The sequence below is a fragment of the Botryllus schlosseri genome, chromosome 1, assembly GCF_051294905.1.
Source record: "Botryllus schlosseri isolate E-star chromosome 1, Bs_hap1, whole genome shotgun sequence".
Lineage (NCBI taxonomy): Eukaryota > Metazoa > Chordata > Ascidiacea > Stolidobranchia > Styelidae > Botryllus > Botryllus schlosseri.
In genome coordinates, this window is record NC_137236.1 from 18,688,154 (window position 1) to 18,711,726 (window position 23,573).

General features: G+C 42.2%; 1 protein-coding gene, 3 non-coding genes and 1 pseudogene across 4 annotated transcripts; 4 read left to right on the forward strand and 1 right to left on the reverse strand.

Moving 5' to 3' along the window:
• Positions 1–21: 21 nt before the first annotated feature.
• On the reverse strand, positions 22–7,337 carry LOC145443981 (uncharacterized). The gene has a single exon (XM_080321888.1). It carries the CDS (start codon positions 3,348–3,350, stop codon positions 2,031–2,033), a length of 1,320 nt encoding a protein of 439 aa, XP_080178014.1. The 5' UTR covers positions 3,351–7,337; the 3' UTR covers positions 22–2,030.
• A 14,786-nt stretch (positions 7,338–22,123) lies between these two features.
• Positions 22,124–22,242, forward strand: LOC145453175 (5S ribosomal RNA). The gene has a single exon (XR_013919642.1). It is a non-coding gene; the product is annotated as a 5S ribosomal RNA (ribosomal RNA).
• A 356-nt stretch (positions 22,243–22,598) lies between these two features.
• On the forward strand, positions 22,599–22,717 carry LOC145451988 (5S ribosomal RNA). Its single transcript, XR_013919159.1, has one exon. It is a non-coding gene; the product is annotated as a 5S ribosomal RNA (ribosomal RNA).
• Positions 22,718–23,073: 356 nt separating this feature from the next.
• LOC145452300 (5S ribosomal RNA) lies at positions 23,074–23,192 on the forward strand. The gene has a single exon (XR_013919289.1). It is a non-coding gene; the product is annotated as a 5S ribosomal RNA (ribosomal RNA).
• A 176-nt stretch (positions 23,193–23,368) lies between these two features.
• LOC145454112 (5S ribosomal RNA) lies at positions 23,369–23,487 on the forward strand (annotated as a pseudogene).
• The last annotated feature ends 86 nt before the right edge of the window (positions 23,488–23,573 follow it).

Below are 23,573 nucleotides of genomic sequence, written 5' to 3' on the forward strand. Positions count from 1 at the left end.
TTGTTTAAGTACACATGAATGCTGTGAAAAAGATAAAAAACAGTCACATTACAAAATAAAGTGAATGGAAAATAAATCAGAGCCAACATGAAAAACCCAAAAAATATATCACTCCTAATAAAATATGGAAAAATTGGTTATTTGCAGAACTTCAAAGATGTAACTGGTTAGACATAGCAACGATAGACTGTTTAGCAAGCTCCACGCTTCTGTGTTACGATAGTCCTCATGGTAAATTGCAATTTTAAAATCTTGATTTTAGGGTGGCGGTCAAGTTATTTGGACCATGACCACAGTTATAATTCCATCCACCAGCGTGTATATATGTATAAATCAGGGGTTCTCAACCCGCGGGCCGCATTAGGCCCGCAGACGTTCATTTTGCGGCCCGCGACATCTTTCACCATGATCGCAATTATTAGTGGCACGGTATTGTTACATATCAATTTAGCTACTTGGCTCTCTTATCGCACCGTCTGTTTCATTTGATTACTCATTCTTTGATGTGTTCTGGATTCTTGATATAGGCTACGCTCGAGTTTAGATTGTTGTTTTGAATAGCTATTCGGCTGGACTCTGGTTCAAGGGGACCCCGCTTCGTAGTACACTTTTAAAGAGTGTTTCCCTCGCCGCGAATGATTTGAACAGAAACAAGAACAAGGAACGGGACATTAAACGTCGAAAACTGGGTTTGTAACTCTGCGGGCAACAATGAATTTGCTTTCTCGGATATAAACGGAAAACCAATGTGTCATATTTGTCAACGAACACTTGTAGTAAAGAAGGGTTGAAGCTTACAATGGTACCACGACAGTTTCTTCTGGAGTTATACATATCATCTGATCTCAGAAAAATCGCTGCTACCTAGGTGTCAAACCAAGCAATTCAAATTTTTGACATTGTTAAAATTGCCGACGACGTTACAGACGCATCGTTCAAAATTGATTGGAATATCGCTAAACCAAAGAAATCTGCTAGAGAAGGTGTATTTCAATTAAACTTTAACATACTGCAGGAATATTCGCTGTTTCCGGCGCTTAGCACCGAGGACAACATCTCCTGACAAATTTCGACGCTACAGTTGTCTGATTCAACCGTGACCAGATGAGTAACAGCAATGTCAGTCGATATTTTACCGCATGTTCTGAAACACGTTGCCGCGAAGACTACTCTAGCCTCGCATTGGACTAATCCACTGGCTCCACATACATTGCAGAGCTAATTATCAGGGTACATTTATCAGAGTGGGCATATTTGCAGACGAAATGCTGGCGGGGCAAAAGTGGGGAGGGACCAGCGAAAAACATCAACTTGATAAAGCTGACTTTTGTAACTATGGAATGAAAGGAGAAGGGTTGATTGGTTTGTTCAGAAATGACCCCGAACGCCAGACTTCTTCTCATATATTTGCGAGCTTAAAGTGATAAGTTCCTCAGTACCGAAAAAGTGACAGTAATTTAAAGCTTGCTCGCTCACGCATTGTAACAGAGAGTTCGGTTCTCTGGAGGGAGAGTTCGAAGGTGCATATAACGACTTGGTAACGAATGCAATGCACGCTCCATGAAGGGAGTTACTTGCGCCGCTGGAAGATACTTATTCTCATAAAAATAGAGCAACTGCAAACTTACGAACGCCGTCCATCAATGCTTTAGAATTCATAAAAATGTCCTAAATGCCCGTATACGATTGGTAGCTAGGCTACAGAAGCCCCAAAATAGATGGTAATAATGTTCTGCGGCCCGCAGCGTCATTTACTGTTAAAATGCGGCCCGTTATACAACGGAAGTTGAGAACCCCTGGTATAAATCCTGAAAACAATTATTCATACAAATTCTTTGTGTAAAAAATCTCATTTACGATTTCCTACACAGGCCTGAATATCAAGATGTTTTCTCAAACTCGATTTTGTAGTGAATTCTTTTCAACAAAATTCACATTCATGATTCTTGAAACCACAAGGAAAATCTATATGCCTCTTAAGATTTCCTTTCAGAGTAAATGTCTTTTCACAAACTTATTACATACTACATTTATGGCTTTTGATGCCAAAATGTCTTGTGTCTCTTGAACTGAATATTTTTCAGGAATTCCTTCCCGCATATATCACATTTGTAATTTTTGATACCAGCATGCATAGCCAGATGCCAAGTCAGGTCTGATTTCTGAAAAAATCCTTTGCCACAGACACCACACCTATGTCTTATAACACCACTATGCCGGGACATGTGATACTCAAACGACTCCTTATGCAAGTATTCTTTCCCACAAATATCACAGAAATGGTTTTTGACACCGGCATGCATGGCCATGTGTATTTTGAATCTGTTTTTTATTAGAAATTCTTTTCCACAAATATCACATCTGTGATTCTTGACACCAGCATGCGTGGCCACGTGTAATTTGAGGCTAACATGCCACGCAAATGCTTTACCACAAACACCACATTCATGATTCTTTACACCAGAATGGATATCTATGTGTTTCCTAAGTTCACATTTCCAACTAAATTTTTTCCCACATACATCACATTCATGATTTTTGATACCAGCGTGCCTTTTCAGATGCGAATTAAGGGAACATTTCAAAGGAAATGATTTCCAACAAACATTACATTTATGGCTTTTGTCACCAGTGTGCATAGCCATGTGTGTCTTGAGGTCACTCTTTCGCACAAATTCTTTTCCACAGACATCACAATCATGGCTTTTGACACCGGTATGAATGGCCATGTGTTTCATGAGGACTCCCTTCAGCGTAAATTCTTTTGCACAGACATCACATTCATGGCTTTTGACACCGGCATGAATGGCCATGTGTTTCGTGAGGACTCCCTTCAGCGTAAATTTTTTTCCACAAACATCACATTTATGGCTTTTGTCACCAGTGTGCATAGCCATGTGTGTCTTGTGGTCACTCTTTCGCACAAATTCTTTCCCACAGACATCACATTCATAGCTTTTGACACTGGCATGAATAGCCATGTGCTTCGTGAGGACTCCCTTCCGCGTAAATTCTTTTCCACAAACATCGCATTCATGGCTTTTGACACCAGCATGAACAACCATGTGTTGCCTGAGGCCACCCTTTGACGCAAATTCTTTGGCGCATACATCACATTCGTGAATTTTGATACCAGTATGAATAGCTATGTGTTGCCTCAGGCCACCTTTTTGCTTGAACATTTTCACACAAACCGCACATTCGTAGCATCTGAAATCAGCATGCATAACCTTGTTAGTCTTGAGGTCATTCTTCTGTGCAAATGCTTTCTCACAGACACCGGCATGCATATCCACGTGTGAGTTGATTGCAAATTTGTTGATGAATAGCTTAGTAATAATCGAAGTCATAGAAAACTATATTAAAAAGCAAGAATAGATTAATTTCGCTCGATATTTCAACAGCAAAATTACGGATATTAGACAAGTATTGGTTGTCGAAAAAATTGAGAAGCCCACATAGTTTACACAGAAAACGCTGTGCTATTATTAGAATGAGTACAATGGCATTCTCAACTATTGTTACCAACAAACGAATGACGGCATCCAACATCATCACCTCGGTCTCATATGATCCACATGTTAGGTATAAGATAAGTATATCTATGAGGTGATCAAGTGTTTAGTGAAGGTTCTTCATACAAATTTTATATGTGTGATCAGTGAAAGATGTTGGCTCAAGGTACACTTTGAGAGGTTTCACAACAGATGCCGCATTTGGTATTAGCAACCATGATTGAGCAAGGAACTTGAGATAGTACTAAATGCACGAACCAAATTAATTCTGTACTGATCAATAAAAAAACTCGGAAAAGAGAAGAAATCAGAGATCATTAACAAGCTCGAATCATTTTCAACGATACTCCACTTACATTCGAGTATTAAAATTGGTATGTGTAGCCTACGTAAAAGTGGCAACGTAACTCACATGAATTGATTCCTATACAAGAGATTGCAGCAAAATCGTAAAACTGTTTGTCACCGGCTGCCATTTTCGAAAAACTTCACTTCATTTTTAAAAACCGAAAAATTGTACATTCCCGGGATTCGAACAGGGCAACCAAGGTATCGTTCTATTCAAAACTTCAACGCGCAGCCGATTGCGCCACCAAATCGACAAGAGCTCCGTGTATGATTACATATATCAAGAGCAAGCCGAGAAGATGTTGGTGGGAAACATAAATATTAAATTGTGTTCCCTATGAACCGTAGTATAGCTATTTGAAGACAATGGGGTCTTGCGTTCTGCAAAGGTACAGAATTCATCGTTCTAGAGAGCCCCGGAGTCGGTCGGCATTCTACGTCTAGCAGGCGATGATCAAAACAATATCAACCGATTTAGTCAACTCGCAACAGGCTGCCGAGAGAGCGAGTCATAGCAAGTGATGCACGCACGTATGATCACTTTGAAGGCTTGTAACTGAAATTGTTGTGAACCTAAATCATTCATTTTAGTATTCCCTGACGAAGATTATACAGTCCGGACCATAATGATAAACAGAAAATGCTTATCATTACTGCAACGCAAGGTTTATGGCGTTATTTGGTAGCACTTCCTACAAATATATACACATGTTTACGGGCAATGAATCAGTTCTTGACTCCGCCATGTTATTTATAGTTTTCAATTCTGAGGGGTGCTTTCAGAGAGTTACAGTGCCATGCTGTACTTACAGTCGGTGTCTCTTGTATACTGTTTGAGTCACGGACGTGCTAATCTAGACTTTCTATATGTCCCACTTTTTCAGGAAATCGAAAATCTCCTCCGAGGACTCTTAAATGTCCACATTTTTCTGAATTTATCCACCTTTATATCTTTGACAGCCTAATAACATCGACATCACAGCCACTCGATTGGGAAAACCTGGCACATCAATGCAAAAAGGCGTCAAACGGCGCATCATATAACCAAGTCAGTGCGAGGAATTCATCCATCGGTCGACATTTAATTCATAACCCGGTTTGTGCATAAAACTATTCCGACGATATGTTTTCTGCTCTCTCCAGGGGCAGAACCACTTTCCACTTGACAGCGTTGTAATCGACGTTCATTAAAGTGAACAATCCGGTCCTATGTCGACAGAAAAACATTTGTATAACCTTAAGATTTCGCACTAGTTGCCGTTATGTAGTTGTTGTGTGTCTTAAATATTAAATCACTCCGGCCAATGTGAGACAAATTTACCGTAAAAGGTACGATTAGCAGAGTGTCACTATTCTAACAAATTTTTAAAAATGCATCGCAATGTTACGTTTATCTGAATTATTCCACACCAGAAAAAGTAAAATAGCCTACATGCGCGATTTTCATCCGCACCACAATTGTCATCTGCACTTGTGTGTACCATCCCACAGGTTGAAAAGCACGGAACTAAAACATCATAACAGCCTCAAGCGAAATTAGCAATATTCTGTTCCCTAATAATTGTGAATACAGTCAGACTGTAGAGACAGTAAATTGCACTACGTATTCCACTGTCTGTCGATTTGTTAAATAGTTTTGGCACAACTTCAGTTCCTAGCCTACATGCCGAAAATTCACAAAATAGGTACCGTAAACCGGGGTAACTTTGGACTTGAGGGTAACTTTGGACACTAAGCAGTAAAAGATTTAAATGGTGATTGATGAAAAAGGGTTGCCGCTGGATGTCCAATTCTTTTTCATGAGGCAGCAGTACCACAAGTAGTCTCTATAAAAGGTGGATTCATTTCACTACCAGATAAACTTGACCCAACATCGATAAATTAATGGAGGGGGTCAATTTCGTCAAAATTGATGGCCAATAAACTTCTTACAGCCAAACATAGATAGCATGTGATTCATAGATTCAAAACTTGGCAGCAGATACCTCTAAGTCAGTGATTCCCAACCGCGGCCCTGCGGGCCGCATGCGGCCCCCAGCTAGCCTTTCTGCGGCCCCCACAATAATATTGAGAAATTGATTTATGGAAAAAAAAAATTATATTTATAAAATACTCTTGCTTGGCTTGGAGTCTGGAGTTTTCAATTAGGATTGCAGGAAAGTTGTGAGTAGACTGCTAAGATTACGTCACTGCTGTTTCAATGCAATGTTCACTAACTTTCCAGTTGGACGAGCAGTACCTATAGATATAGGTATTGACAGGACCGGAACTGCCGCACCGCAAGTCTCCCAATTGGGGGGAACGAGCTCGAAGGGGGCCCAAAATTATCTAGCGAATTAACATGAATTATAGAGTATTTAATGCAACTTTTTCAAAAAATTTTCGCGCTGTGCGCGATTTCAAGTTTCCAAGTACCTTCATTATTGGATACTCTTTCCACCAAGATAAAATACGCAAGATTTATAGAAGTGGGCATATCGGCATTGGTCATTACCGCGCCACGACGCACGATGACATATAAAGTTTTAGGCCATATAACATGCGACTCCAAGAAGTGTGCCAGAACGATCGACACCGAGAAAACCTTGGCCAAAAAGGACTGACCTTACGCTGACCGGAAACTTCGTTATGTATGTACAAAATACATATAGGTATATTTGACCATAGGCGCCTAAATGACTGGCGCCGAATATTCCTGTCCTGGCAATCTTAACATCACGAGACAAATAGGCTACCATCCTGCAGGGAAGAATTATATGCCAGTGAAGAACTACCAATTGAAATCGTGTGCATCTTTTAGTTTAGTACGTTTAGGCGATTCTATATTTTTTGATATAGCAGACTGGAGGTTACGAAATAACATCATGTAACGAACTCGTACCAACGGGTCCGCCCTTCCGAATATGTTAAATTATTATTTAGGGCCCTACAGTTTCCAAGACACCTCACTCAGCTCTACCGGTAGATGTAATTACGTGAGCAGATAGGACAAGTAATTGAAAGCAATATATATATATATGCAATTCCCGATCTTATTGACCTATATTTTATTTTGAATTATCGAAAATTTTCGCGCTACACGCTGGCTCACTAAACGCTAATCCTGATTTCGTGGCAGAAGCGAACAACCGGACGGGGTGTCGGTTTATCACCCTATGGGAGCTCAAGACCTAAGTGTTTTGAGGGGCCTGACGAAGTGCTGTTTCGTTCCTGCCAACGGGAATACGCCCGAAGATATTTAATTATTATGGAGTGGTCCTACCTTTTCAAACACTCACTCGGCTCAACCGCTCAATCTGATTACGTGAGGAGAGAGAGGATAAAAATCGATACCAATATATATGCAATTCCCGATTATATTGACCGATTCAATCATGAATTATATAAATTTTTTGCGCTTCGCGCGATTAGTCGAGAGAAGCTGCCTAAAACGGACATCCGATTTAGATGGTAAACAGCGGTAAACAGCCATCTATAGCCCTAGCGTTTTTTTTTTTGGGGGGGGGGGGGGGGTGGGGGGCTGACGAAGTGCTGTTACGGCCCTGGGTATTGATAACTAATTTACGGATAGATGTGCAACAAGTGACTCACGATTGAATACGCCGTGATGCGTACTTCTCGGCCGGCAAAAAATGGCATAATTCGTAGTCCTATAGCTCGCGACTAGGGCTGGGCAAAATGATTCGAGTACTCGAATCTGAATCGAGTATTAATTTTAATGATTCGAGTCGAGTAGTGAAATACGATTTTTTCGAGTACTGAAATTATACGCTCCTCGCCACTGAAAGTTAATTTATCAACGAGAATTATAGTTTCAATACTCATTTTCACTGTTGAAGCCTTGAAACCTTGATTGGCGGTATCGTAGCATACGAAACATATAGTACAAAGCTACGAAAGTTACTGGACGTAGCACATTTCCAAAATCATGATTATGCCACAGAATTGTCACCAAGTGGAATGAAATCGGATGGACAAAATAATACCAAAGTATCATTTATGAGATGTATAAGAGGCATTATATTCTTTATGGTGGCATAAACGGTACATATTTGAACTTTGACTTATTACATTCAGTTATGACGTCATAATGAGTGATACTCGATTACTCGACTCGACTCGAAGCATATTACGTGATTCAGAATCGAATCACTCAGCTACTCGATTTTGCCCAGCCCTACTCGCGACCCAAGCGTCCGAATACTTTGATATGACGGTGTTTATCGAAAGGAGGTGTCGCGCTGATTCCAAAAATACGAATTGAAATCTCGACAGGGCAATAAAACTACCCCGAAATAGCCAGCAAAGGTTGATTGTTCTGAACAACGGGAGCGCGGCAACACAATGGCCAATGGCGTCGAGCGAATGATCGGAACAATGCGAATTTTCATATTTTGTTGACTATTTTGGGTTCCTTTCATTGCCCTGGTATTCGTGCGGCCCGACCGTACACTGAAATTCTAAATTTGGCCCTGCCACCGAAAAAGGTTGGGAACCACTGCTCTAAGTAGTCTTAATCCATGGCCAAAATATCGGTGGGCTCACCCTTAGATCAATACGAGAAAATGTGATGTCCAAAGTTACCCCGTCAAATTTTATCAGAACGGGGCAACTTTGGACAGTGAAAAATGTGATATTTAGAGCTCTGGAAAGTGGCTGCTTCATCTGTGTCAAAGGGTATCGTCAACTATATTCCTTATGACCGGCTTGATGGCTTCTTAAAATGGAATGAGAAGGTTAATAAATTAAGAGTTTGCCAAAATATGAAAAAATGGGTAGGCAACGAGCTGAGAGATTGTAATCGGGTGTAAGCTACTTGAAAAACTTATCACATACTCCTAAAGATGCGCCTGCTGAATATGGGATTACGTAAATAACGACAAATATATCCATCAGAGGACATAGGAAAGGGAAAATATAACTTTTCTAGAACAGTAATATATTCAAAATCGGCAATAAATCACGCTGACATACGGTGCTTAATGTTTGCTGTCGATTGCTGACACTGCCAGTGGGATACCCCATTGTCACCATACGTTATTATAAGTCCCAATTGGTGAAGGCATGAGGGAAAATTGAGTAAAGGGATGAATAAGGGGGCATTAGCCTCAGGCGCGTATCCAGAGCGCGAAAAAAGGGGGGGTTTTGAGTGAAATCACCTATTATGACGTCATAATTACGATCACTCGTCTACACGCCAAGGCGAATATTTACGATATATTATAGTTCAATAATTAAAAGAGATTTGCGGTGAGTGGGAGATGTACGAATTCGATACAGACAATGCCTGAAATTTCGTGTTTTTACGTTATGATTGAACGAAATTCGTAAATGCTCACATTTAGTCATGAGCCGACTAACGCCGCCGGTCTCCAAGCGCCTAGTTCCGACCAGAGATGCACGATTTTGTTAGGTTTTGACTATATTATGCGCACAGCCGGTAGTATCGCAGCGGACGAACAAGCGCGGAATAGTGCGGTAGCATACACGAGGGCGATCGCGATCGCCACAGAGAGGTGTGGAGTGTACAGCTGCACACGAATGTGTGCATTTCGATGGCTTTACTAGCCGCACGGTTGAGCGTGTAGTACGCGCGAAGATAATTAGCCCTTAATTGAAGGCACGCAAGTCGCTCTATTAATACAGAGTACACACTGGGATAATAACTTGAGCGACAGAGGACCTTGTCAGCCGATATCATTACGTTAACTTTACTAATAGGCCTACTCAATTCTCCCGTTCAGCGGCAACATAGGCCTGTATTTGGACGACAGCAAGCCACCTAACAATCGAGAACGTGGATTGCTAGGCTTGTATTTTGAAATGTGAATGTCAATCGTAGGGCAATTCTCGCCGATAATCGCGAAGACAATGTGGATTTGAGAACAGCATTGTTGTACCGGTGCCGCCGTGTCTGCGTCTCGCTGATCAATCAACACGCCGTGCAATTCTTAATTAGGATTTCAAGGCGAGTAGGTGTAGCGAATTCGCGGGCGATGTTCATTGCCGACAACTTTGTCTTTGCAATTACGTATCGGCGGTATCGCGTCGGCCAATTAGATTAGATTTTCCTAAAATGCGTCTCTCGTTTTAGCAAGGCGAGAGAGAAATCGAGGGAAGAAAGTTGTGAACGTCAGCATCTGCCACAGCTGAAATGTAGCTGAACAAGCGCAGAATTCGTACGCAATTAGCGAAATATAACGACCTATTTTATCCTTTCGACTAATTCGGCGAATAATTCCAATATTTTGTAGGGGTTTTAGTCCCCTTAAATAACATTAAGACGCCATATTCGCCTTCTCATACGTAAAAATGAATATGTTGAACTAATAAATTAGCAAATATTAGAGGCTATATTTAACATGAATTTTTAGGATTTTGAAAAGGGGGGGGGTTCCGACCCCCTAAAACCCCCCCTGGATACGCCACTGATTAGCCTTCATAAACTACCTATTTTTTTTTTGGGGGGGGGGGATTAGGTAAAAATCATGCAATAGGCCAGACATATGCTAGTTTGTTTCAGTTTTAGTCACTGCTCTCATCAACTCTTACCAAATAAGCCTTATTTACGAGGTTTCATAAACAATAGAGGATAAAGGCATACAAAAACTACATTGTCCAAAGTTACCCCACATGCACGGGTAACTTTGGACACGGATAATTTACAAAAATAAGGTACTTATTTATGACCATGAAGATTTCGGATTAGTTAATTCTAATCTTTGCTCCATGACTCCAAAAAAACACAAAACTTGCCTCCCCTACACCCTAGCATTTCCAAGATATAAAGCGGAATTGTTGAGAATTGTCCAATGTTACCCCGGTTTACGGTATGGAAGGCAAATAACAGCAATATCTGTTAATTAAGGTATCTGCTCTGCACTATTCAGCCTCACAATTCACTAAACCCTCGCCAAGTAAAGTCAACACCGGTAGAGCATTGTTTGACAACTCTGCGATTAGTGAATTTTTAGGCCAATAATCGGTGAAGCAGATAAATTCGCGAGTAACCTTGAATTGTGTCACCTCGCTGTCATTGTACAGAGCAAAGCCGAATTTCACATTTCAGGATAATTTAGGTGGTTCTGGCGCCTTTGCATAGTGAAAAAATGTATTTCACATTCACAATATGTGCAACATTACAGCCCTAGATTATTCCCAGTTAATAAATTTGACGATCAGTTACGCCTGCTGGCCTTCCATTCTGCTGATGACTCCTAGTTTATGTGTGTCGCTGACTATGGTTAGGGTGAGGCTACAGTTATGAATGCCCCATTGCTTGCACCCGAGAACGGGAAATAGTTCAATGGTAACTCGTAAATGAGATGAATCTAGGAGGCGGAGCAAAGAAGTCATGTAAACGGGGCAAGACCAGAACCATAATGAAACCCTGTCATGAGATCTATAGATAGCCATGTGAACCAAATCATGGTCACTACTGTACTGTCTTCATTGGTTACACTTTTCAATATAGTATATGCATATAAAATCACAAAATATAACATATATGCTATCATGCAGAGCGGACAGTACAAACACATGCAATCTCGCGTATATAGATATAGATATTTGTTGAACAGGTCCACTTTTAGTAAACATACAGCGTACGTCACACATAGGCTACATGCTGTGATTTGAGATATGCTTGATTTCGAATGATTCAAATCACATGAACGATAATCATCCCCAACTACAGTGGTATATAAACATTGAAATGGGACCAAATATAGGAAAATACGCGTTGCGTCTGGCGCCACACTAGCAGTATTGTAAGTCCGAGAATTTTAAAAAAGTGTCCTCCTTCCAGACTTCCAAAATATGGTAACCCTAATGCAGTGCTTTTCAACCTTTTTGAGCTCCATTCGCACTTTTTTTGTAAAATAAATTTCATTTGCACAAACTAACCGAAAATTGTTTTACAACAAGAACATGAAGATACTTAACAACATTTTGTTCAGATGTGCAACAAATTGGCTACTATGTATCTAAAGCTATCGAGTGTCTCATTAAAAGGTAACTGTTTTTGCTCAATTTGATTTCAACCATTTCACTAAAACCCGTCTCGGCCAAACAAGTTGTTGGGTTTTGTACAAGAACGTCTACTAGCGCTTGGATGGCCAGGTCTTAAAGTCTGTTCTGCAATCCTATCCAAAATACAGAGTATTTTTCGCGAGTGAATAATGCTTGCTGGCAGAAATCGTTTTTGAGAGCTGACATAAAGGTCCCGGAGGCACCAGTTTGTCGAAAGGGTGAAAAATTCACATGTTAGTGTTGAGGCTTTGCCTTATGTCTTGGAGAATAAGGTCCAAGATGATCAAGGAGAGTAGGCACATTAGCGCTCACTACCTTATGATATGTTACTCCAGCTTTTTTTTTCGATTTTCCATTTTTCGTCTCCCGAGTAAATGAGAAGAGCAAATAATCTCACAATACTGTGTCACAATACTCTTTAGCTCAATCTAACTTGATAATTCATTACAGTTTAAAAACGGTAACACAGCTTTCAGACTACCACCAAAATCTGGGTTTTTGTGGCATCTCGCGACCCGAGCCTCACCCATGAAAAGGAATTCATTTTTAATATTACAGTAGTATACTACAATTTTACGGACATGCATGACATACAGAATGCGCACACCACAATTCTATACCGAACACAGCTCTACAAAACATGTCTGACTCACGCGATTTCAAATTATGGTGAATTTAATTCCTCTGCATGACGCAGTTGTACTACTGTCTATTCAGATTGCAATAACGAGACTATTCCATGCCGACAACGGAGCATATCCATATCGAAAGGTTTGGCCATTTTTCGGCCAAGGTTGTATCGTCGCTTATGTGTTTGGGACCGCATTTTATCAGCAGTTTGTAGGTCAAAACTTTACGTCTTCATGTGCCCTGACGCAAAAGTGGTTGGCCTCGAAATGAATGAGTCTCATAGGCCTGAGCTCGCTCGTTGCTCATCCTTACACTAGTTCATCCCAACGGTCTTCAACCATGTTTTCCAGAAAAACCAGTTGGACAAATCTTGCTATGAATTGTCATGAAAAAGCCATATTTTCAGTGTGTCTCGCTTATTGGCTACAGTACCCAGCACAGTGACCTTGGTTTTTTGCAATAAATACGATTTTACGGACATGCAGAACGCGCACACCACAAATTCAATCAATTACTACATATGAACATTGAACAAGCTAGCTCTGGCATCGTGTCGACCCAAAATTATACCCTTTGCGGTACATAATTCAATAAACCTTTGAACGGGTTAAAATTTTGGGGTACAGTAACTTGCAATCATGAGTCTGTATGATGGTATTTCTACTATCCTCGTGCCTCACGCTAATCGAACACTTATTACGATATGATGATTGTCATTTTTTCAACCTGTTGCTGGCTCAGACGGGCTGATATACTGTATGTCTGTCACTACACCAGCTTTCAAACTAGGCTTTCGGTTACAGTACGTATTTATTATAGTGCGAAAATATCAAATCACTACATGCTTGTGAGAGCTACGATTAGTGGTGCACCGTAAGTCAAACAAGTCTTTACAATTGCGTCTCACCTACAACAGTTACACTGCCCTTAAATTTCCTGTTTCGGTTTATTTGAATTATCCCATGTCAGCAAAATTAACAATTATTCACGATTTTCATTCGCACTCATTCGGATTTTTCATTCCCAGTGCTATTTTTTTCATTTGCACAAGTGCGAAGTGTCATACAGGTTGAAAAGCACTGGCCTAGAGTATTTTAATTATACGCAAGACACATTTGCGATATTTTACAGTATATTGCATCCATTCGACAAATAGCCTATATCTCTTATCTGAGGCAATACTGCTGTTGCATTGTCGTTGAGTTGTCAGATCAGGGTCTAACACAGGAAACACGCGTCTACCACTGCGAGTTGAACATTACCAAGCCACACAATACGTGCATGGAACTCAACTCTCGCAGATTTATCAGAGAACATGCGCACGCCTTCTTATAACTATACTAAGCCGGACTTAAAGCAGTGGTCGCTTTTGCAATAAATTGCGCGTGATGGGGTTTATTGCACCGAATAATCAACTAATTAAGTATTCAACTATTCTATGCAAGTGACCTTTCTGTCACGCAAAATTTTTGTCAAAGACAACCGCGGCCTGCCGAGTCTGACCTGACCTTGGACGTTATCGGATGCTGCGAGTCAGATTATCCTGATCAAAATTGATCTATGAAAGATAGCTGTATTATGGCTATGTAACTGAAATACTCATCTGAAATCTGATTAGCTGACACGCGGAAGAAGTTCTCCACAATACGTGTACAAACAAACACCTTTGACAGTGAAAAGTACGTGAACACTGCGCTTTCAGCTTTCACTCGACGCTTGTATCCTCGTGGGTAAATCCCCGAAGTCATAAGTGAGGTATTTGCATCATCTAGCGTCAAACGGCCAATGAAAATTAACAACTTCTGCGGCAAGTGAAATATTAGTGTTATCGACCGTTCTAATGGTTCTATTAATATCATCTAATGGTGTTTTGAATCAGTACCTTCCTGTTTACACCTTACGATTCGTCTCTATACTTCATAATATCATAGCATAGCAATTTACAACGTTGTAAATTGCTATGATCATAGGGTTACCATACGCCCTGTCTCAAGAGGATTTGTCCTCTTATTTTAAAAGTGGCCTCGGTGGACGCTGAAATGTCCTATTTTTGACAATTGTCTTATTTTTTGAAAATTTTGGTTCAATGCACGTGATTTTTTTTGTGCCGGACATAGTCGTTAAAACAATGAGCTAGACACGATGCGAGAGGATGTATCATGACATTGTCAAACTGTTGGGTTATAATATTGCAGCTAGTGGACCTTTCACGTACGACAATTTTATGTAGAATATTTAAAAATCTACAGTTGATTGATCTGATATCAGAGCAATTGAGCGGTGTAGCCTTATCCGGGTTTAGATAGTCGTTATAATATTAATAAAGCGTTTGGCTGCGTAGATCATAAAAATTCTCATCTCGAAATTGTCGCGTTACGGACTTCGGGGCTCATCATCATTGGTTTATGAAAAGTTACCTCACTGGACGCCAACAAATGGTTGCAATCTCAGACACCTTGTCCTCTCCTCACCTGGTGACCTGTGGTGTGCCCCAAGGCTCAGTACCTGGACCGGTCCTCTTCACCTTATACATCAACGACATTTTTGAAACCTCTTCATTGAACACCACGCTGTTCGCTGATGATACTCAACCCCTCTCTTCCGCATCTTCAACGGAAGAGCTGGATTCCCGACTAGTGACCAAATGCCGAAAGTCCATGAGTGGACGGCCCAGAATAACCTTTAGATAAACGCCTCGAAATCCCAATAATTGCTGACAGTAAATTCCAAAAACAACCGAACCGTTAACATCGCTGGTCAGCCCGTTTCCAACACAGATAATGCCAAATATCTCGGGGTTTTACTGGACTCGGACATGTCCTGGAAGAGTCATATTCAGTCCCTATAAGACCAGGGGTTCTCAACTTCTCTTGTATAACGGGCCGCATTTTAACAGCAGAAGACGCTGCGGGCCGCAGAAGAATATTTACATGTATTTGTGGGCTACTGTTAAACTTAGGCTAATGTAGCCTATCTACTAGTCGTATACGGCCATGTAGTACGTTTTTATGCATTCTAAAGCATTAATGGACAGCGTTCGTAAGTTTGCAGCTGCTACTTGTCGTGAGACTATGTATCTTCTTGCGGCGCAAGTAAATCCCTTCATTGTGTTCGATACCAAGTCGGTATATTCAACTTCAAACCCTTCCACCAGAGAACCGAACTCTCTGTTTGAATGCGTGAGAGAGCATGTATAAAATTACTGTAACTTTTGCGTTACGGAGGCTATTATCACATTGAGCTCTGAGCGATATGAGAAGACGTCTGGTGATCGGGGCCGTTTCCGAGGAAACCATCAATCAACTCTTTTTCTTTCCTTCCAAGCCTGGGGCACTGCAGCAATAATTACAGTGGTCAGCTTTATCAAGTTGATATTTTGCTGGTCCCCTCCCCACGTTTGCCCAGCCCGCATTTCCTCTGCATATATACGTCCACTCTGATAAGATTCAACCGGATGATTAGTTATGCAATATCGGTGGATTCGTCTGAGGCTGGGTTAAAGTATAGTCTACGCGGCAACTTGTTTCAGAACATGCGATAAAATATCAATTGACATTGATGTTTTTCGTCTGGTCACGATTGAATCAGACGACTGTATCTTTGCAATTCGTCGGGTGATGTTGTCCTTGCTACTAAGTTCCGGAAACAGCAAATATTCGCACAGAATGTTGAGGTTTTATTGAAATAACACCTTCTCTAGCAGATTTCTTGGGTTTAGCGATATTTCAATCAATTTTGAACGATGCGTCTGTAACGTCGTCGGCAATCTCAAGAACTGTTCGCAGTGAGTCTAACACTCTTTGAAAGTGTAGGCCTACTACGTAGCGGAATTCTCTTGAACTAGAGTCCAGTCGAATACCGATTCAAAACAATAACAATCTGAAGTCAAGCATTTATCAAGAAACGAGAACACATTAAAGCAGTGGTTCTCAAACTATTTTAGGCAGGCCCCCGTTTTTGATAGGGAAAATTTATTGCCCCCTTATCGTCATATAACAAAATGCAACCAGACTGCTAGCAACACAAACGGCTAGTTCGATGGCATGGAAGGTTAAGGCTGTTGATGAGAGAATTCTCAAATATGAAATTCTGACTATTGTAGCGAACCGCTGGTCCTTTTAACCCAATGTCCCTAGCTAACGCCAGGCATCCGTTATGAAGGAAATATACTTTGCGTGTATTAGGATTTTAGTATATCATGACAACTTGTAGAACTCTACTAACTCTGCATCGTCACAACAACAGCCAGAATTTTCAACACGACGCAGACAACTTCCAACCTTGTTGGAACACTCCACATCGAGCCAAGATCGCACTGCTACCGAACGTAGAGAAACGGCATTCGTGATTAACAAATTACCACGTGTTCAATTTGACGTTCACCAGCCGGAGCACTTTTTCGAAATCGCAGACTTAACGTTTGAAGCGAATGGTATCTTCACGCAACATGCGCGATCTTGCTTTCTCGTTGTAAACATTAAGCCCGATATCATACGACGCGCACTCGGCGGTCCCATCGACACACGGGATCCTAATAGTTATGACTTGGCCAAAAAAGCGCTGATGCATAGGTTCCATATTCCAATCGACAGCCTCGCAAGTAATTTCAGCAACCTTTTAAAAGTTGCCAGGACAGGTAACCTAACACCGGAACAGGCATACGACACGGTAGTTCAGTACCACAGTGGCCATGAAGATAGCGAATCCAACAGGAGCATGATGAAATCAACATTTCATTCCTTACTTGACCAGCGCCTGCAGTCAGCATTACTCTTTCATGTGAGCGAGAAGTCTCTCGACGAGTTACTAGGGATGGCACGAATACTATCTGCACAAATGTCGGACAATGTCCAACACGTTAACGCTGTCCACACCAACACAGTCACACCGTCTCAGAGCACGTGGTAATGCGACCAGTTTCATTCACAGCAGACAGTTCGGAAACAACCTAGCTGTTCGACGAATTTACGAATGAGCTCCTATCTTTTTAATTTCTCCACCTTCAAGCCGGACAGCATGTCTAATCTCTTTCCTACGTGCTCTCTCTTTTTTTTTTGCTTTCATTGTTTTCGCCCTAGTTACACAAACAGCCAGTTTTTCTAGCATTCGCTAATCATCTATTAGCCACAGGATCGCTACCACTTAGCTGCCATATCAACCTCCCGCTGTGTCTTATTCTCTCTTCGAATCTTAGTATTATCGTGACGTAACCTGGTCAGGTAACTAGCGCTGCCTAAGTACAAGGACTGTCTTTTGAGCTCCGTCTGTTCATAACGTTTGAACTTTGCTCACGACACATTTGAGGATCCATCTAGTGCTCCGGGACACTCGGCATATGTTCATCGTTAGTAAGAGTGAATACCCTAACTCCGAGGACGTCTTCAGAATTATGTGCACACGTGTGACCCCGACCTAGCAGCCCGCTGCCTCAAAGGCAGTCTTAGGGATTTTTCATCTTTCCTTTTCGCTGATGCCAGCGGGTGCGTAGCCATGGCGCGGTTTCGGAGTGTCTGCTGGCGGATACGATGAAACTCGCGTGGAAATGCACCTTCCGTGGTCGAGCGATCGGGGTCGCATGAAGTCTGGAGAAGGATTTGGTACAGTTAGACTCACATCTGAATCTTTGACTATGTATCGTGTACCGGTTAATATAATGTTCATGTATCGCCCGATAAGAATGTTCACCTTTGCACCCCCATTTCGCGAACAGGTGTGATGGATGGGTTCCTCTACCACTGACAACACTGCGTATACGCATTATACATGCAGTGGCCGCTTCTTACGATACCGGTCGGCGTAGCACTATACCTTCAAAACTACATGCTGCATTATAGCATGGCTACCACAGTTACGATTGCACGCGCTAATTCGAATCGTCATTAAGGTCCTCTTCATGTTTAATTCAACGCGTAACACCCTGTTTAACTCATGTAACGAGAATTGTCCTCCTCATGCGACACAAACCGCGCACGCGACGACACATATCACTCGCAACATTCACAATTTTCATACATCGCTCATCTCCGGCGATCGAGCTGAATCATAGGCGAACCAGCGGGCCACAGCGTCCTGTCCTATGCTGGGCACTGCCTTCACTCCCGTTTATTACATAGGCTGCCCCGCCTGGATTGTGGTTATTAGGCTGTGGTAATTGCATTGTTTCATGTACTGTATCTTCTGTACTTTGTCTAGGCTTAGTAATCGTTAGACTTATTTTTTTTTATCACGTTATGCTGGCGCCTAGCTTGTTTTCAGCCTACCCGCTCAATTCCCGACCCGGACGACGGTACGCCGCTCATTGGAGATGACATTGGATGCTTGGGCCACCAGGATATATAACTGCGATCGGTCAATCATGTCTACCACTCGGACAGCGTGACACGCGGACACAACCTCTACTGATTCGCACATTCCATTGCCGACAGCCGAACGACGCACAGTTCACGGCTCTGTCTCAAACGCACGACTTCAACAACCAGTTATTGCTCCACGTTCGCCTCAAAGCTTCGTACGAACCGATTCCTCCGGGATTTGACACCGACGTACAACGGTCACGACAGTACAGCAGCATACGGCAACGGAGTAAGATGACTAGCGCGAATCGCCCGGTTTCGATACCGAGGTCCGAGATTCAACTGTCCACACGCATGCATTATGACGCCACACGCTCATGGCTTGGTAGCGACACCAACCACCGATCCAGCCCATTCCAGCATCCCTGCACGTACCGTCGAGGGTCCTGCACATATTGACTCATTAGTCACTCAGCATGGTGACTTTGTACGAACCTTGCCCCCACGCGCGGCGCGATCGATTTAACTATCGTATTGCCACCCCTGGGTGGGTGATTTACTTGCTATGATTTTTTTAAGAACTTTGCCCCCACGCGCGGCGCGATCGATTTAACTATCATATCGCCACCCCTGCGTGGGTGATTACCTCTTTATTGTTGTTTCTGCATAGGCTACTTTTTTGTAGGCTAGTAGTGTGTTGTAATAATATAAAATTCACTCGGTCCATCAATCATTCATAACTGCATGTTTTTGCTTTTGTTGTTAGCTTTAAACCCACGCATTCGCTATCTTCCTTCAGGGCGGATACCGACAACGGTAATTCATTAATTTGACTCTTCCACGTCACCTAGTTCCGCTCCCTCTCAGAGGGGGGTCGGTGTAGCGAACCGCTGGTCCTTTTAACCCAATGTCCCTAGCTAACGCCAGGCATCCGTTATGAAGGAAATATACTTTGCGTGTATTAGGATTTTAGTATATCATGACAACTTGTAGAACTCTACTATCTCTGCTAGTGTTGCGCAAGCGTTGTAAGCATTGTTACGCCAAACATAGTCCTAGCTAGAGTACTGCCTTTTTCCTGTCACTAGAACTTTACCAACCCGTTCTCATTGGCTAACGCATTACAATCGCATTCATTGTTACGCATTTTCGGGTATATAAACCCACGTTTCTCTGTGACGGCCCTTGAGATCTGAGATTCACCTCAGCGCCTAACGTATCTCTGCTGCAATACATCCGTACCGAGTGAAACTGTGAGTTAAGAAGTCGCCAACCTAAAGACAGCCAGCCAGTCGCCAAGTCAGCTATCTACTGCTCCAGGCACGACACAGCCCCACCGTCACACTATACACCGAGAAATAACTAGGAATCGGAGATAAATTGCGCCCAGCGCAAATTTTTCTTCAGTTGACCCCAGCTTCGCGCCCCCGACGCCTCCCTTCAGATGCTTTCAGGCCCCTAAGGGGATCGTCCTCCCGTTTGAGAACCACTGCTTTCAAGAATGAGTAATCTAACGAAAGAGAGACGGTGCGACAAAAGAGCTAAGTATCTAAGTTAATTTGTAAAATTACTGTGTCATTAGTAATTGCGTTTATAATGAAAGATGTCGCGGGCCGCAAAATAAACGTCTGCGGGCCGCGGGTTGAGAACCCCTGCCCTAGACACTAAATTATCAAACAAGTGCGGCCTGTTCTACAGGCTAAGACACTTCATGTCACCATGGGTCTGCCAGTAAAACTCGGTGAAATTGACATTGGAGAATATAATATAAAAGTAAAAAAACAGATTGTCTGATTGCGCTTGGGCATTTTCGGCCCGTCTGCCATCGGTTGAATATCATCATCCTGCTCTGCTCGAATATCATCATCCTGCTCTGCTCGAATATCATCATCCTGCCCTGCTCGAATATCATCATCCTGCTATGTTCTTGTATCTGGTCGACAAACACACAAGTAAGCTCTCGCTGTCAGAGTAGTTATTTTATTGCACTTATCGTCATATGAAAACAGCACGAGATTTCGATGTAATGACAATGTGTTACGCCTAGTATAACTACAAATTGAAATAAGCGGCGGCCAGCAAAATGATGACATTCATAGTTGTAGGGGAGATGTGGTACCGATGGATCACTGGGACCGAAAATACTTTAAAAATTCTCCATGATAATTCTATGATTACACTCCGTGAATTTGTCTACAATTACATGCTGACAGAATCTTTCCTCACATGCAAAAAAATTCGACCTGCGTAAGTTATATGGTCTGGGACGAATGATTTACGTTTTAAGGGGGTGTAAAGTAAATTTAGATCGACATTTGCATTTTTCTATATCACTTTTCAGACTAACAAACCCGCCATACTTTTTGGTGTGAAGTATAGGGCTTGTATCAAGGTATATAATGGCACATATTTTTTGAATCAATACCATCCTCGAGTGGACAATTTTCAAGTCAAAAACAATATTTATGGGGTAGGGGACCTATGGTACCATAGCCAAATCAAGCAAAATAGATGGACCAACTAATCACTTAATAACAGAAACTCGCCTAAATAGGCGGTAAATCATAGGTACCTGTGGTGTTTTGTCGCTATTTCGAGGTATTTGAAAGTCAAAATGTCGATTTGCGGGTAATATGTACGTGGCATCAATTTTGTAAGTTTAGGCGTAAATCAAAACATGATTTTAGGCCAACATTTGAGTGGATAATGAATATAATCTATTTTATGCTTGAAGGTCGCGATGAAACATTCTTCATTGCCTTTCTGTAGCTTAGCTTATAATACACAACAAAACAAGTTAACAAATGTGAGTTTTTGAGCGTACGTCGCATAGGTCCCATGGTCGTGTGCCTTTGGACCCACTGGGTGGGTACCGATGACACGTTCGAGCAACAAGTTTTAAACGTTCATAAATATTTTTTGAGAAAGCGGATATTCATGTAAATGTCCGCGATAGGTAGAGCTTGTATCGACGTGTTGAAACAGCAAAAGATCCGCTATTATTGGCTGAAGATTTGAGGGCCAGAGATCATTTTGCAATTTTTGAACCATCGGTACCACATCTCCCCTACGTAGGCCTATACGTGCGCGTACAAAACAGTTGCAATCAAATTGATCGAGTTTGCGCGACAAAAATGCAAAAGCCGCCTACCTACACCCGGTATTTGATCGCTGCGCTGTATTCACGTATGAAGCATCGCGCGAAATTTGTAATTGTAGTCGGCCTAACGCATTTTCATTATATCGCAATCGTCTTAAAGAAACGGACAATGTCACATAAAACGGCAGAAACTGACACGATCTGTCGCCTACGACCATACCACGTTGAATATACCCGATCTCGTCCGATCTCGGAAGTCAAGCAACGTTGGGCCCGGTTAGTACTTGCATGGGTGACCGGCTGGGAATACCGGGTGTAGTAGACGGCTTTTTCATTTTTTTCGCACAAACTCGATCAATTTGATCGCTGCGCTGTATTCACGTATGAAGTATCGCGCGAAATTTGTAATTGTAGTCGGCCTAACACATTTTCATGATATCGAAATCTCGTGCTGTTTTTACATGACGAAAATTCCAATAAAATAACTACTCTGACAGCGAGAGCTTACTTGTCTGTTTTTCGACCAGACACAAGAACAGAGCAGGACGCCAATGATATTCGACCTCTTGTTGGTCAGAAAGTGCCTCGGCGCAATAAGACTATCTATACTATTCTGGCGTCTCGTCGACAGCATGGCGACGGAAATTGTCACATAAAACGGCACAGATCGTAACCACTGTCGCCTACGACCATACCACGTTGAATATACCCGATCTCGTCCGATCTCGGAAGTCAAGCAACGTTGGGCCCGGTTAGTACTTGCATGGGTGACCGGCTGGGAATACCGGGTGTAGTAGGCGGCTTTTTCATTTTTTTCGCACAAACTCGATCAATTTGATCGCTGCGCTGTATTCACGTATGAAGTATCGCGCGAAATTTGTAATTGTAGTCGGCCTAACACATTTTCATGATATCGAAATCTCGTGCTGTTTTTACATGACGAAAATTCCAATAAAATAACTACTCTGACAGCGAGAGCTTACTTGTCTGTTTTTCGAGCAGACACAAGAACAGAGCAGGACGCCAATGATATTCGACCTCTAGTTGGTCAGAAAGTGCCTCGGCGCAATAAGACTATCTATACTATTCTGGCGTCTCGTCGACAGCATGGCGACGGAAATTGTCACATAAAACGGCACAGATCATAACCACTGTCGCCTACGACCATACCACGTTGAATATGCCCGATCTCGTCCGATCTCGGAAGTCAAGCAACGTTGGGCCCGGTTAGTACTTGCATGGGTGACCGGCTGGGAATACCGGGTGTAGTAGGCGGCTTTTTCATTTTTTTCACACAAACTCGATCAATTTGATCGCTGCGCTGTATTCACGTATGAAGTATCGCGCGAAATTTGTAATTGTAGTCGGCCTAACGCATTTTCATTATATCGCAATCGTCTTAGAGAAACGGACAATGTCACATAAAACGGCAGAAACTGTCTCGATCTGTCGCCTACGACCATACCACGTTGAATATACCCGATCTCGTCCGATCTCAGAAGTCAAGTAACGTTGGGCCCGGTTAGTACTTGCATGGGTGACCGGCTGGGAATACCGGGTGTAGTAGGCGGCTTTTTCATTTTTTTCACACAAACTCGATCAATTTGATCGCTGCGCTGTATTCACGTATGAAGTATCGCGCGAAATTTGTAATTG

Bases quoted from the DNA above. Each gene is read 5' to 3' on its own strand.
- LOC145443981 (XM_080321888.1), bottom strand. From the start codon at position 3,350: ATGACTTCGATTATTACTAAGCTATTCATCAACAAATTTGCAATCAAC.